Source organism: Tyto alba, unplaced genomic scaffold (genome assembly GCF_018691265.1).
Source record: "Tyto alba isolate M040663 unplaced genomic scaffold, T.alba_DEE_v4.0 Super-Scaffold_13, whole genome shotgun sequence".
NCBI classification, from domain to species: domain Eukaryota; kingdom Metazoa; phylum Chordata; class Aves; order Strigiformes; family Tytonidae; genus Tyto; species Tyto alba.
Genome location: NW_024881275.1, coordinates 29936514 through 29953119, shown reverse-complemented (window position 1 = coordinate 29953119; position 16606 = coordinate 29936514). Strand labels below are relative to the sequence as shown.

Sequence of the window (16606 nt, the reverse complement as noted above, 5' to 3'; positions counted from 1 at the left end):
GCAAGGTAAAGAATGAAATGTTCACTCCTCAAACTGTGAGGTGCCCCAAAGGGATTTTAAGCTTCACTGAGCAAAAGTGTGAAGTGGAATCTTTGAGAGGTCATAAATAAAACCTTTGCACATTTTGTGAGTGAGGCCAATAATGCAGTGCTATGCTAGATCACACTGATAAGTACCAAGCAAAGGAGAGATCTGAAATGTTATACCCCGATCCTGCAAGAATTTACTCATATGAACACATTAATGTAAACGAGTAATCCTATTCAATTCAGCTGGACTAACTCACATGAGGAACTAGTTGCAGGATCAGGGCCCAGGGCTTTAACAATTAATTGATACAATCTAGAGAAATAGAGGTTTGCAGTTATATATAACAAGGCCCTCAGCAGTTAATAAGCAGTACGTGTAAGACACAGTGTCCTAGTCTTTGCCAGTAGACCAGAACTAGTACATGGACAGAGAAAATCAAGTAGAAGACATGAATTTAAAAGTCTCAAATGAATGTTAATGCTAGAAAGAAGAGCTGATGTTTCCACTGTCCCACCATCAACATGATGCAACAGCACAACAGTGATTTGAAAAGTGCTTGCTATTTCACATTTCATTTTTTTCTTAAATAGACAATACTTGTGTAGAGATTTCCAATTTTATCTCATGAAGCCACAGAATTCGTGTTTAACCAAGCTTCAATACATTCCCAGCATTTCTGCTGCCCCTTGAAATCCTTTACCTCTCATACTGATGTTGCAGTCTTCTGAGTGATCTGTTGTAACAGCATCCTTCACTCTGACTGCTTTTTTTAGTTTTATTCCTCTAAAAGTACAGGAATTCAAATGTCTTATATATAAAAGATAATTCACACTACTTTTGTGTACTACATGTCAATTCTACAGTGAAGATATGCCCAATCAGATACAATAATTTGGGAAATACATGGCTGCATTTGTCCCCACCCTCAGGTTTGAAGGGCAAGTTGTGTTCAGAAGCTTGGATCTAATCTGCTACAAATAACTGCAATTAATTTTGTTTGGAATATCATTTTTCCATGCTCAGTGAATCCAGCATTATAATTTGATGGTGGCTTTTTTCCAGTTTTGTTTATAGAGGGTCAACTAGACTTGATAAAGAGCCATAGATTATTCTACACATAACACCTATTAATTGATAAAAATGTCCATCCTCGAAGTAAATATCTAATGACAAATTCCGTATTTGTTAAAAGGAAACTAATGGTCCACTCAAAAAATTAAGAAACAGGTGCCTACTTTGGTGCTCCAAATCTCAATTCAGCACAATCACTGTCACGCAACCTGCACATTAACACTGGCTTTACACAGCAAAATAAAGATTTAAGGACAAACTTTAAGATGCATTTTCAAAGCACAGTTACTGGTCTTCAAATAAAGACTTCTCAGAAATAAATGCCCTGCTAAAATAAATAATTACTCTCTGCTAAATTCTCTACAAAAAGAATGAAGGATTTGGCGCTCTTCAGTTTATGGTATTCTCTGGTTTATAACATATCCTCTATAGATGAGAAATGTGAATGGAAAAGCTTACCTCCCTGACTTTTTCAACAGCAGTGCTGAAAATATAAATGATAACAAGCCACTCTTGCACACTTGGTCTTGGTTCCATCTTTACCAACACAGTGTAAGTGAAGAGCATGAGAAATGCCATGTATGCCATCTACAAAACACATGGTATTCAATCCATAAAAATCTCCACCAAATTCCAGTAAACATATTAACAGGTGAATAGCCTGACTATATGTATTCAAACTGCTGGGGTCAGATTTTTGAGCCCAAAATCTTTCCTCCAGTTTTCCGAAGTGTTTTTATGGGAATATCTATCCTTAAACATCATCTGGAAATTGACGCTTCAGTGATGAATAAATGGGAGCAGAAGACAAACTTTTGCAGTGCATGTTCAGCTAGGCTCCAAACCCATATATGAAAAAGACTGTTTTATTTGCACATCATTACTTGAATGTAAAGGCAGTGCTATGCTTTTATCCCAACCTTCTCTAGAATCAAGTAACCATTCTCAAAGCTACGTGAATAACTGATCATTAATCAGTGACTTCCAAAACACTGGAACAATATCAGATGGAGAGTATTTATTTTAAGTGAACCAGAATACACTGTAAGGGTAGCTGAGATAACGGATTAACAACCTATAAAGCAGTTAACCACACCCTGGTAAAGGAGCAACAGTTTATGTACATGGTGGTCTGACCCAAGAGTCAGGCTGACCTCAAACACCCTAAGATCTACTGACACAGGGTTAGCTACTAATAAATGCATATTTCTTTATAGCAAATTCTCTCACATAGGTTAATATTCACTCCTTCAGAAACAGTTCCTAAAGGAAGGGACATGAGTATCTGTGAGGTATTTAAGGCTTCAAATCTATCTCTAGCATGTGTGATTACCCACAGTAGAAAACCCTGCTCGGATTTTTCTTTAATTCTTTGTAATTGTTTTTTTGTTCTTTTTGGTTTTTTGTTATTTTTTGGTTTTGGTTTGGTTTGGTTTGGGTTTTTTTTTTTAATGCAGCTGCATGACATTAGCAGAAAAACGTTTCACTTAATTGTGAGAGATATTCAAATGTCTTCCTATCCACTCCCCACCGCTAAATGGCTGCAAATCCATGATAGGCAAAGTAAAAGCAGCATCAAGTGGTATTTGAAGGATCAAAGGAGGGTTTTGGCAATCCGAGTTCTAGAATGATGACCAACCGTGTGAAACCAGAACTTGACAATTGGTGCGTTGTAGAACTCATAGATTTTTCTAGTTCCAGGCAGATTTCCTTGTCCACCGTCTACTTGGCTTTCATCAGACTTCTGAGTAACCTTCTCCACATCATAATCCTTCTTTAAAAGGAAACAGCATTTTGAAAGTAAGAAAACTATGGTCTGTGACTGAAAAGGTTGTGTCATGTTAGAGGGAAGACAGGCACAGATGTTTAATCTTTGTTCTGAATACACAAACCATTACTGTACCTTGATTTTGTCTAGTTACAACCATCACATTTACAACAATCAACATGCATACTTTACCACTATAAATACACATTTAGAGTTTTCTCTTATAACTACAGGCAGTGGACTGGCCATCAGCAGACCTGAAGCCACTCCTGTGTCTGCCACACATTTCTTTAAGCAATGTCACTTAATCACTCTGTGTCTCACTTTCCCCATCTGTGAAATGCAGATAAATAACAACTCCCAATACAACGTAAGTGATATCTAGAACTCCACTCACAACTGTGGCACATTCTGAAATAAGGGAATAAGCATCACATTTCCACTCATGTACAGAGTTGCACAGAAAATGTCAAGACAGTGAAATTATACAGAATCTAATTGCTACTTTTGATACATTGTATGCCTGATTAGAATATGAGGATGAAGTAAGTACTCTCTTACAAAGACCTGCCTACAAGAAATACAGGTAACTTCTTTATTGTCTTCAGTAAAATAAAAACAAATGACACACCCCCCACCAAAAAACAAAACAAAACAAAACAAAACAATGAAACAAAAAAAAAAAAAAGAAGGCAAACACACTTTATTCTATATCCAGAGTTTGGTATTTGTCCAAGTACCCCTCTGAAAGTACGAATATCTGATTGCCACTGAAGCCTAAGAAGAGCTGCATATACACAGCAGTGGGCAACTGACAAAACCAGAAGGTGCAGGAAAGGAGATTTCAGAGATGAAGGAGAGAGGTCTGCGGGAACTATAAATAGCTAATAGCTGGACAAGGCTGAGGGAACCAGCCTCATTCTGTTTTGTTTCAATGCTGGCCAATTGCCTTGTCTAATATCAATGCTAAAACTTACTGCTACTAGACATCTGCAGCATAGCACTTTCTATCTGACATATTTATCCCTACTCTACTCAACATTTCCTTGGGTTATCAGGTGAAAGATGATTTTCTTTCATCATATTACTCAGAAAAGTGCTAAACAAGGTAATTTGATACACAGAATCATCCCAGTATATTAACATCAGATCCTTCAAAGTAAAGGAGAGAATTTGTCCTATGAAAGAGTGTAATTTCCAGCTCCAGCAGGTCACTGGAATTTATGACCATGTGTGAAAGGTGCTATATATGGCAAATGTACACCCTTGAAATTTTTTGTACATTTTTCTATACTATTTCATATCAGAGTATTTAAGAAGAAATGGTAGCTCAGCCTTTTGTTTTAAACAATACTCTGTATTAGATAAAATCAGAAGTTAAGCTTATTGCTAGCACAGGAAGGAAGCAGCCCTGTCTGAGGCAGGTCAGAAAAGTGCTAATGCAGATTGCTGTGCTGCCTTCTACCAGACTGCAGGAGTGGTCCTGCTACGAATAATTGCAATGGGCCTGTCCTCTGTATCACAGCTGTTACCTAACCCCGTAAAAAGCAATTCTGAACTGACTGTATTATACTGGCACTGCAGAAGATAATGGCTTCAAGCATTTTCCTGCATCAGAGAGAGAAAACACAAGCGTGGCATTGAGAGGCCTACGATGCTGCTGAGAAAGCCCGCAACAACAATGCATTCCCTTTTATTTTACAAAATTGAAAGTTAACTGAGAAGGTCCCAAGCAATCTAGAATGCTTATCTGCTGTACGATAAGCAGAGCAGTGCAGAAAAGATTGCCTGACAGCTCTCACTTGTCAATCCTGTTTTCATTGGTTAGCAACACATCAACATTTACATTTTTGGATGGAAATTCTACATCTCTGTTGTCTATCTCAGACTGAAAACTTTTGGAATTTTCAGTTCAAGGCATGCTCTGTGGAGAATGAGAAAAAGGACAGGCAATTCTGCCTAGAAAAGTCTGGGGGAATTCAGATCTTAGAAGGCAAAGGCTTCACCTATACTGGAGACTCCCCACAGACAGGCCTAAGAAGGACTTTTGCGCAACCACAGATCCCTGCAGAATGTTTCCAGACTCAGTTCAGATGACTAAACCAAAAGCACAGTTCTCTTGTGCTTTAAATGGCATCTCTGCTAGGCTCAAGCAATGCAGAAGTAGAGATACCCTGTTTTTCAACAAGGAGGGCAGGAGTTAGACCTCTGGAAGGGTTATGATGTAATTCAGGAAACAAAATCTCAGGGAGACACTAAGAGTGAAGGATGGCCATGGAGAGGAGGAGAGGCTGCTGGCCAGGCAGAGTGGGAGGACATAGTGAGTTGGAGAGGACAGGACCTGGACTGCCTTAGTTCTGCTGTTTCCCTGCTTTGGACAGCTCCACTGGGCAACCTGAACTGAGTTTTATGGATGTGATTTTGTGTATGATATGAAACCATTCTTAGATTATTTCATATACAAGATTACACAGGTATTTATCTGCAGCTTGAATAGACTTTGCACCCTAAAATACCCATGTAACTGACAGATAATTATAATCTCATTCTACTTCTATGAGATTGAGAAGGATTTTCTCATTATGACAAGTACAGAAGTGACCCCTGGACAGATGAAGTGCCTTGTCCAAGGTCACTTCAGTCTGTATCCAGACCACAGACCCTACTTGTTGAGAACTGGGCCCTGATGCTTCCAGCTGATAAACTTCTCCTCATTCCTCAGGATTATACTGTGGTAAAGAGACAGAGCCTGACACACAAATGACTGATCACTGCAGACTAACCAGAGACAAAGCATCTTTAGAGCTGGTTGGGCTCTCATCCCCATGATACCATGTGAACTGGTGGAAGTCTTGAGACTGAGGCACATGTGACATTTCTGCCTTGCTTTTAAACTCCAGCATCAAGATGGTAGGAGGCAAAAGAATACTCATAATGACCTAAAAGAAAGACACAAGATTCAGGAAATTAATTCAACGGTGATAGCATAGATCTGAGGACACAGTCTGCCATGCACGGTGCCAGCACTCAGTGAAATTCCACTGGCCTGGGGGAGAGCAACTGGTGCAGAAAATCTCTGCATGACACTTTTACAGCCTCTGAAGGAAGCATGTTGCTCTTGGCTGTTTTGTGGCTTTGAAGAGTGTCATGGTATCTGGGAATACTTTAGATACTGCTTCCTATGCCTGGAAGGCATTCTTCCCATCAGCAGCTCTGCTGAAGAACCAGCAGTGCAGTGCACAGAGAGCAGGTGGAGTGGGACGGAGGGGTGGTGAGAGAATAGGAACAGAAAAAAACTCATAAAATGCATTCTCCTACTGTTATCTCGCAGCAGCTTTTGCAAAGAAGTAAAACAGAAGGAAGTACTGTCCTCCCCCCCCACCTTTCTTTTTTTCCCAAATGTGTACATTCCAATCCATGCTTAAGCACATCTGTCCGAAGCTGCATTCATTAGACATGTTCATAACCACAAAGACACACATAAAGCACCTAAACAGCATCTAAATTCTCAGAAAAAGCTAGAGTGATGTTACCTTAAACCAGGAGTTCTTTCGCATCTTCAGGCGTCCCATCCACATATCAGTCAGCAGCATCTGTGTGCAAGTATGGGATACAAAAGGTCGCAGCCCCACAGACACTGCTAGTTTTAAGCAAGTTGAGTTGCTCCAGTTTTTCAGTTCATAGGTCAGCAACTTCATGGCCATCTGCTCATTTTGTTTGAATGCCTTCTCCAGCACATCTAAGGCAAGCTGCCCAAATTCCCTACAGCAGAAAGGAATTAACAGTTAATATAACAGGGATCAGTCAAAACTCAGAATCACTGCTGCAAAGAGGCTGGTTTGAAAATTTCATTAACTAAATTTCAGCTAACATTCTCAGTAAGTATGCCTCCTCCTATTTTTCCTGTTGCTTTATCAATATATCTAGTGAAAAAATACTTGGGGAGAAAATCTAACTATTTAGTCCTAATCACGAGGTTTAGGGTCATCTTGTTTTCTGTTTTTTTAATTGATGTGTTCATAATCTCACTCAGTAATTCAAAATGGACCCTACAAAGTTCTGTGTACCTCTTTCAACAACACACTCATCATCACTGTGGGCAAGCATTGCACACAGTTGCAAAAGCCTCTTCTTTTAACTGGCTCTTAAACATCTCTGTAGGGAAGACTCTTCAAGGAAGACAGACCTTCCTTTAAGCTTTGGAGCTGCATGCAAAGGAAGACAGCACATCTTATTGTACTCTGAATCGGAGGCATGATGTCTACAAAGAATACAGTATGTCATTAACAAGAAAAACTACCACAAAACACTAACATGAAACCACAAATTTGAAGAAAATTTTTGGTCTACTTCATTTTTTTAATCACCCAGCTATTTCAGCACACATTTTTCTTTATGTCTTACGCAAAGCAGGATATAAGCACTGATTTTAGTTTGCTCATTACAAAATGTTACACATTTGAAAAGTCCAACACGTATGCGTCATATGGCTTTTTAACAAGTTGAACTGGAAGAGAAGCTGTAACGGAAATTTCAGTCTTCCACTTGACCATTTAGCAGACAGTGAGCCACACGTTACTCACCTATATATTTTAACCTTCAAATATTCAACTAGATAACTAGAAATATTGAAAGTTAATAGCTTTTCTTTGACCAGATTGCACACCAATACATAGCTCCATTATGTAATATGAATAGCGGGCAGCTGAAAGTGTTTCTTTTATATTCTGTAGTCCATGGCACCACTAACCTTACAAACTCTTAATGGATTAGGAAAATATCTAATCATTCTAAGCACTGCAGTACTTCATCAACTGAAGGGACAACTCATACTTTGAGTACTTCTTGAGTTCTTCTGAAGTGTCATCCACCATGTTGCTCTGTTTAGCTTCACGTGCCATTGCCCTGTAGAGCTTACACGCCACAACAGCTTTGACCATGGCTTCCTCTCCATGCTGCCAGAAGAACATTGCCATCTTCTGCCTTTTCATTAATACTGCCCAAACCAGGAGGTCATTATAGGGGTAGATAAAGCCAGATGACTCGTAATTCTCTGCAAAGTTTATATCCTCTTTTGATTTCTTCTTACACTTATGGAAAGCAGTGGATCTTTCCTATAAATTTGTTTTTCAAAAAAGAAAAAAACTCAATGCATGGATGAGGTTCAGACTCATGTAAATAAAACTGCACACAAATCTGAATTAAAAGTAGCAAACTATTTGATCATTACATACTGTGTTACATACTGTTACAGCTGTGGTCATAAATGACAGCTAGGATCACATTCAAATTACCAAACAGCTAATCAGCTGGTAATATTAGTGGAGGAAAACCACTTCTTGCCCTGCACTCATGCCATTTAAAACTTCCCCTTCCATAGTCTTGGGCAATCTCCAAACCCTGTGACACCAAGATCCTACTTTCACTCTTCTCTTGTACTTGTGTAATGACAGGGAAAAAAAAAACAAACAGTAGACTGAAACATGCACAATGCATGTGTTATACTTAAAGCTGATTTTTACTCTATGCCACACTTGTAATGTAAACTTGCTATACATTTACATCTGGATATTTCTCCATTAAAGGCAAAGAAAAAGTCTTACTGGTATAAGTGAGGTTGTCTCAGTGCTAGAATGGGATCATCTTGCCTCAAACTAATTCCAATAAAGCTGTTTAAAATCATTCTACTTTATTTTTTGTCTGTCAGATGTATGTATGTGGCCATTTTTGCTCTTTTATCATTTTGATTTGAAAGAAAATACTCTGTCACCATTATCCAGGTATCAGAACTGTATCTCTTCTTAGCAGCCTTACTGTAGCTACTTTAATAAGAAATCATGAGAAAATATCAGGAAAGTCAGAGATCTGTTGCTTCCAAAGAAGAAGAGTTTTCACCCACACTTGATGTTCAGAAATTTGGTGATACTACATGTCAGGTAATGAAAGCCCTTAGCAACAAATAAATGGAAGTTAAAAAGGAGGAGTCTGAGCTTGATTTCAACATTAAAATTACAAGACTTGTACTTTGTGAACAGTAAGACATTGCTTCCACTGGTATTTAATTAGAATTACAACAACTAACAGCCTGACCAACACATGTCTAAAATCTCTCAGAAAAATGATTAGCAGTCCAGTACGTCCTAAGCAAAGTCCAGAATAAACAATTATATTACCTTGTACTTGTAAGGCTGTGCTGTTCTGAAGAACTGAGAATGCAAAGTACTTTCAGCAGATCCCATTTTGCTACCTGTCTGATTACTCTGATGAAGGGAATGAGACAGGCTCTGAGAAAAGGTGGAGAGCACTCTCTAGATCCAAAGGCATACCATAAAACATAAGGAGAGAAATGCAAATTAGAGATGAAGTTTGCCTGTACTTATCTTTGATTGTAATGGTGCCTGTAGGAACGGATGTTATTCTAAGACTAGTGAGTCAGCAATCGCTGTAACTACCATTGGAGCTTATAACAACAAGGAAAAAATAGCCTGTTTCAGATCTAATTTAAAAACTATCTATTTTTCTGAATCTTTAAATTCAAAATACTGATTTTCTCAAATGCACCCACCAATTACAACAACAACAGGGCTTTCACCAGATTGGAATGACCCAACCTGGAAGCTCTTCGAAGTGACTACCCTTATAAAAAGTACCATAAGCCCCTTAAAAAACAGAAGTTCTCTGAACTTTTTGCTGACCATTTCCTCCAAAGGATGGCATGTCTAGTATCCCTGGGAATTTTGTTCAGTGTTGACTGAGAGGGAAGAATGTTACCAGCTGAATTCACTAATGCTCTTCCCTGCAGTTCCTAGTTATATGATCATGTGGTTTCACTCATCCCTGTTAAGGTCATATTTCATGAGGATACAGCGAAGAGAGTTACAACTGCTCAAATATGTCTTGTTGAGTATTGTATTAAGCCAGTGACACACAGGAAGCTCTGTCTATGTGTTTCTATTCACTCCAAGTAACAGTTTTCATTATTTCTTCTCATTTTCCCTGATCACCCTGAGGTTCTTCTGTTGGTCATGAAAGCAGTACGAGGGGATGAGAGGTTTTTGTTGGTTTTTTTTTTTTAATATATGAAAGTCCCTCCACTCCAAAAGCTGGGAAGAACTTTTATGCTGTAAATCTGCTCCTTCTGTGATGTGAGGAATGGTATTTGGCTAATTTAGTGAGAAGTTTAGGCTGTTTTCAAGTCACAAGTTTTGGAAAGTCAACGGAGAAAATGAAAGTGCTAGTATGTTTGCACACTGTTGTACAAGTTAGGTTGTTTGTTTGTAGAGATGATGCTACTGATTATTCAGACATGGCACAATGCTATGCCATACAGTGAAACACCTTAAGTATCTAGAAGGTGCAGAACAGCATGCATGTCCAAGCACAACCTTCTGCCTGCACAAAGCCACTGCATCCTGGGTGCATTCGGGCACATCCAGAATGAGACTTCCCCTGTGACGACCAGTGCATCACAGAAAAAGCTCTGCCAGGCAAACACAGCTCATTGGCCCAGGCAGGAAGGTGCACCACTAGCACTGAAATGCTTCTAAAAGCTAAGACATTTGCTCAAAACTTGCGTCAGGGATCTCCATGTTGCTCTTCACTATGACATGCTGACACAATCTAAGTCTAGTTAAATTTCTGTTGAATTCAGTACTTCTATGATATGGTTCAAGTTCTAAGAGCAGAAACATGCAACTGCTTTGCAAAAGGGAAAATGGTACAGCCTTGTCAATCTTTATTGATGGATGACAAAGAACACAAGCCAGCTACCAGACACAAAAGTAAATTTACTGAACTAATAGTTAATTTAACCATCACTGGTGGTCTTGAGGGGCAAGGAGTAGTTTGGGGAGTGATTTGTCTGTTTTATTTGCAATCTCTCCACAGTTGGCAAAGAGATTCATAAAACAAACAAGCATGGCATAGATTTAACTGACGCTCATCAGACAAACCACAATGACAACCTGATCTATTTTCAGGTGTCACATTTTGGCTTTTCTTGGTGGCCAGAGGCAGCTGTTTCACAGAAGTTACCTTGTGTTTTCTGTAGAGATCATTGTAGAGAATTCGGAAGTGCTTCCTTGTGTAGCTGCTCCGATAAGCTCCACCAAGGAGGTACTCTATCACCAGCCCAATATCAATCAGTGATATCTTGTAATCCAGTGAAATGGTATTCTGAAACACCAAACGTCATAAGCACTTCATTATGCTATTTTATGCAACACTCAGCCATGTCAGAGCCCTACTACTATGAGGGAAGTCTGGAAGAAGGTGCAACCAAGAGCTCCTGAATCTGTCAGGAAAGTGTACACATTCATTGGTCATAGGAAACTCCCCTAGGAGGGAGAACACAGGCACATCCACATTTTCAGCCTGGAAAGTGTGATGTCTACAGCCCACTGCACCCACATCACATAGGGTTTTATACTGCAATGTTCACAAGACCTGATGCAGTGAGGGTAATGGTTCTTCAGGTTAATCACCAACAGCCAGAGAGACTGATAAAAATCTTCTCCTCATAACAAGAGAAAACTAGCACGGTATGATTTGCTCATTAAACTAGTTAATTAAAAATGAAGACATGGATGAAGCATGTATTTAAAGTTGTAGAGGAATTCCTGGAGACTGGTAATCTCTTGTAGATACTCAAGGCTGTCATGACAACTAGGACAGCAGCTGCACAGGCATTAATTATACCTTCTGTGTCTCTCACCACTTCTGTTTAAAGGACCACTGCTTCCAAGTTTACCTTCACTGTCCCTCTAAGACACAAGGTTTGTGACAAATCCTCTGAAGAACAGATCACCTTCCATGCAGATTTTAAAGCTAATTGGTAAAATATTAAACCACAACTCTTGGAAGTGAAAAATGGGCCTGTATATAGATGAGATCAAAGGCATTATGTATTCCTAGTGATGTATGCCTTTCAGACTGTGAAAAGTCATTTCTTCATTAGCTCAGGTTTTTTTCAATAGGCTTTAGTGGCAAGCCTCAGTATAGTCAGGCAAGGCCTCCCAGCCCTGAGGAACAGAAGGCATCAACAGGCTGAGGACTCTGCCAAAAGCACATCTCGCAGGATAGAGCTTACCAGCTCTGTCATTGAGATTTAGGCAAGTAATTCTGACTGTCTATACTTCTAGATACTTCTTACCACTAAAAAGCATGTTTTATGCTATCAGGGCAGACTGCAATGTAGCTTCATTCAAATGTAGTAGCAGCAAAGCTGGTCACACTAATGGAGAAAATATTCTGAAATCCATGGTCGTATCACTCTGTTCACTGTTCTAGCTACTGTGTTACCATATTTAATAAGGCTGAAACTGCACAACCCATTCACAGAGCATTTAATGCATACTTACAGAAGCTCAGGTGAAAAATCATTTAGATCTGTTTGTAGGTCCCAAGTGAGTTTAGCTTACCCAACAGCATAGAAAGTTTTGTATTTGTGCAACCATTTACTACCTAAATTTCACAATTTTACTTCAAGGGCCCAAAGCTTGCCTTTAGAGCACACACTGAGTTTTCCCAGAGTGTCCTGAGATGTAACCAGGCCATGGGTTTTAGGAGAGGGGTCATACCAAGAAGCAAATCACTTCAATGTCAGTGAGAAAGACTGATTTCTCAGACTGGAAAAGTTCAATGTATTTTCAACATTGAGATCTTCCAGATCTACCACATAAATTAGACCTCAAATATGTCCATCAATATGGGGAAACAGAAAATAGCTTACTATAGAGACCAGAATACCCTATACATATCTACAGAACCATCAGTGGGATTGAAATGAAAGCCACCCACAATAAGGTCATACCAGAAATCCCACTACTTGAGACCACAGAACTTGGCAAAGTCAGACCTACCATTTTATTTTATTTTAGCATTCATACCCTGGAAATAATTTGCCAATTAATCTAGTTTTGGATCTAGGCATCTCCTGCAGTGGCAACTAGATGTAGAAAGAACAGCTCATCCCTTCCTGGCGAAGCAGTGCTATGAGGCACAATATAAAACAGAAATACTGAATAAATTAACTGTGTAGTGAAATAACAAGACTGCCATGAAATTACTAACAGAGCCAGTGCTCCATGCAGTAGTCATCCACTGCCACCTTCTGTTCTCCTAGGCAATGCAGCACATTAAAATAATATTATATCTCATCACAGTATCTTTTTGTTACTGTTCAACACGGAAAGACTTTTTTAGCTTTGAGTGGGAAAAAAAAACCTTAAAGCAATGAGCATAATTATTGCACTAAGTCCCTAAGTCTTTTGTACAATCACTTCAGAATGCCACTTCAGTAACTGATCTACATAAACTGCTTGGCTTTGAAATTAAGGTTGAGGACCTTTGGGAGCATTCAGTAGTAGTATGCTAGTTAATTGCTTAGTGGGATCAGTGGGATGAAGATAAAACCATTTAGTAGATATAGAGGCACAGTAATGAACCCATCACTTCTATTGCTAAAATTCCCCTGTATTACCTAATAGCAGTATACCAGTGGACACTGAAGTTGTAAGCTACCATTTTTGCTCCCCAGCCTTTCCTATGTCTATTACCTGTTTCACATCTCGAACTAGGTGATGCAAAAGTAGGTTTGATGGTCCTTGTTTCTGTGATGTGAAAAGACAGTAAACAAACATGTCACTCTACATGATCTAAAATCAATAAAAAGAAAGCAGCTAAAAGATCTTCAGGGTAAGTTACTATGATTCAAACTCTCACCACTCAATCTCTCCCCACAAAACTCTTCAAAAACATTTCAACACCAATCTACAACATCTCCATCTTAAATCTTGACATATTCTAAAATGAAGTCGGTATCAACTTGATTATTTTGTTAAACAACATAAAATTTTCAGCAAGACAAGCACGTATCACGTACCAGATTGAAATCAGAACATATTTCTAATGAGCTTCGGGTGACTACTCAGTCTGGTTCATGTCAATGAATCAAAAATAAAAAGCTGGGACACAAATCCAAAAATCCAACATTACAATCAAAAATTATCAAAAACCACAAATTTTCAAATTTTTTCAAAAATCCTTCATAAAAATGTGGCCTAATTATCAAATCTCTTCAGCAAAACAGTACCCTTTCTAGGCATTCTTATCTAAAGCTCTACACTGGGATTTCAAATACTCACTGTATTGTAGAGTTCTTCTAAACGAGATATGGTAAGAAAACGGTGCATGTTCACTCCATGCTCTATTAACAGCTTTACAAAATCCACACGGTCCATCACTAAAGCATCCAGCATTGCCTGTTCCAAAGCACCAACCTCCAGAAGGACAGAGATGAAGGAAAAGCTTAGAAAATTATTATTTTGTTTTGGAAATAAATAAAACATTCCTGAATAGCTGGGGATCTCTTTATCACAATGATTTGTCTTTACATATATTTAAAGTGTACAGTACAAAAGAAAAGTATGCTGGAGGAAGTATATGTGTAAAAAATCCAACAAAGAGGGGGAGGAAAACCAAGTCTCCATAAATCCAACATCTGTAGAGACTTCTACAAATCTAACTTTACAAGCAGACTCTGATAATACATTCCCTACTCTTTAATTCACTTCAGAAGCTAATGTATGATAATGCAGGGGGTGGAGGGAAGCTTTTCTTTTTTAACACATGACAAAAGCCATTTCAGGGTACTATATTTCAAGATCCCTCTATAGAACTTGAAGTTCTTTAATGCAGACTTCTTTTCAAATATAACAAGAGAATCTGTATTAGGGTAAACTCTCTCAAAGACACCACAAAGCAGAGCTCTACCTAGAAGTGTCCAAGCGGCAAAAGCACTCTACTCATGGCACATGCACAGAGCTCAGTAGGATTTCTACATGTAAAATAGCAAAGGAGTTGGCCATATGAGGTTCATATAAATCCATATAAAGAATTTCTACAGAACACATATGCACAGAAAATTCAGTGAGATTAGCAGAATGAGGATGCTGGCACACAAGTGGGGCAGGTGCTAGCGCTAACTTGGCATGTGAAATTAATCCTTTCCATGTATGTATTTACATTTGGCAGAAGTGATATTAAAAGATAACCAATAAATGTTACAGAATTGTCACATGTCAAAAGAAAAACTGCACTGTTCCTGAATTATTAGTGTTTCTTCCAGAAATATCTCAGAGTGACCATTCTTGTATTAAATTCCCTCAAGCAGTCATTCTTTGCGCTGCCAGTGTGTCTAAAGAGGTTTAGACAGCCATCTGGTAACTACTAGAATGACATTCTTCATTGTAAAGTCCACCTGAGACCGAAGTGAAATTTAAGCAGAAACTTTGTTACAGATGGTTACAGTCTTTACCTTCTGAACTTTTAGGACCAGAGTTCTAAAAAAAAGCGGCCACAGTCTGTGCATAATTGTGCATGTTTCCTTAAAACACTAAACAGACAGAAAGATACTAAGACTGCATGGACAATCACCTAAAAATTGCAGCTTAAATATCTAATTCAAAATTTGAACACACAACCACATTAACCATGCACAAACTGACAATTGCAGGTCTGGAAGACCCTGACAGTCAGAGGGGTACTCCTCTTTATTTAAGAAAGCAACTAAGTCAAAAGCAAACTTTAAAACTGTGATTGTGAACTTTTTTTCTTTCCTTCCTTCTTTTTTACAATGCATGAAGAAAATATTGCTATTTAAGACTTTTTTCCTGCTTAGTGAAAAGAAAAACTTTCAGAAATGTACATCATTCTAATTTTTGCTTGCAGAAGCAGCAAGAGATGTAAGCCTTGTTTATTATGAGCTCTTTACATCTTACTTGAATGGGAGAACATACTCATTATTTGAAAATGACTTTTCATTCAAAATGGCGCTGAACAATTTCACTTTAATAGATACAAACAGGTACATGTATCCTTTTCAAACATACCAGAAGCAGAGGAGCAGGAGTAGGGGGACTGCCAGTCAATTCGTAAGGCCAGAGGACGATCAAGGTATAAAAGAAACACACAAGGAGATAAGGCTATTGCAGAAATGGTAAATTAATTCATTGCCTCACTGCTCATTACAGAACATGTTAGGAAAGGTCCTACATCAAAGCTGTTCTTTATGGCAGAAAAATCTGAAGAACTGTGTCAAATTGAAGTGTCAGTAGAAAAGATTATAGAAGTCATTCGTAAAGTGGTAGCAAAATTGTCAGGACCAGCTGGTATTCACCTAAGAGTTCCCAAGGAACTGAAGTATAGCTGAAATCAGCTCCTCTAACAGCAGAAAGGAAGATGCTAGAAAATATGACAATTGTTAAAAAGATAAAGGAGTGTACAAGTTGTCAAAGTATGGCATATCAATAGCTAGAACTTTCTAAGGATAGATGTAATGAAACTACAATAAGGAATATCAGTAACAGCAACATGATTAAATACAGTAGAGTAAGAAGAAGCAAGGCAGTTATTTTGTAGAATGAAATTACAACTCTACCAGAACTTTGAGAGGGACAATGAGCATAAGGCTGTGCAACTGATATAGTGAGCAAAATCCCTGCAAAAGCTTTTGATTACGTCTTTCTTGATGAACTTCTAAACAAATCAATCTGTTACAAGGCAAAAGGTCCTCCAGTAGTTTATTAACAGATCAAATGGTAGGGAAAAAAATTCTTAATAGTGGTAGGAGAGCAAGAAAATCCCACATATTGAATATTGACTTGACAATACTTGCTGATGATACAAAAATACTCATCATAATAAAACTGATTGGGAAGAGGTGCAGAAAAATCTCCT

General features: G+C 38.5%; 1 protein-coding gene across 1 annotated transcript in view; it reads right to left on the bottom strand.

Annotated features, from left to right (window-relative positions):
* The window catches only part of TRPM6 (transient receptor potential cation channel subfamily M member 6), a 100114-nt gene that overhangs the window by 38361 nt on the left and 45147 nt on the right, over positions 1-16606 (bottom strand). Inside the window, exons 12-20 of the mRNA XM_032983874.2 lie at positions 14014-14148; positions 13426-13479; positions 10904-11044; positions 9043-9177; positions 7703-7983; positions 6403-6631; positions 5653-5808; positions 2741-2875; positions 1561-1689 (exon numbers count right to left, since the gene is read on the bottom strand). Coding sequence (XP_032839765.1) covers positions 1561-1689; positions 2741-2875; positions 5653-5808; positions 6403-6631; positions 7703-7983; positions 9043-9177; positions 10904-11044; positions 13426-13479; positions 14014-14148 — 1395 coding nt within the window. The remainder of the gene's footprint in view (positions 1-1560; positions 1690-2740; positions 2876-5652; positions 5809-6402; positions 6632-7702; positions 7984-9042; positions 9178-10903; positions 11045-13425; positions 13480-14013; positions 14149-16606) is intronic.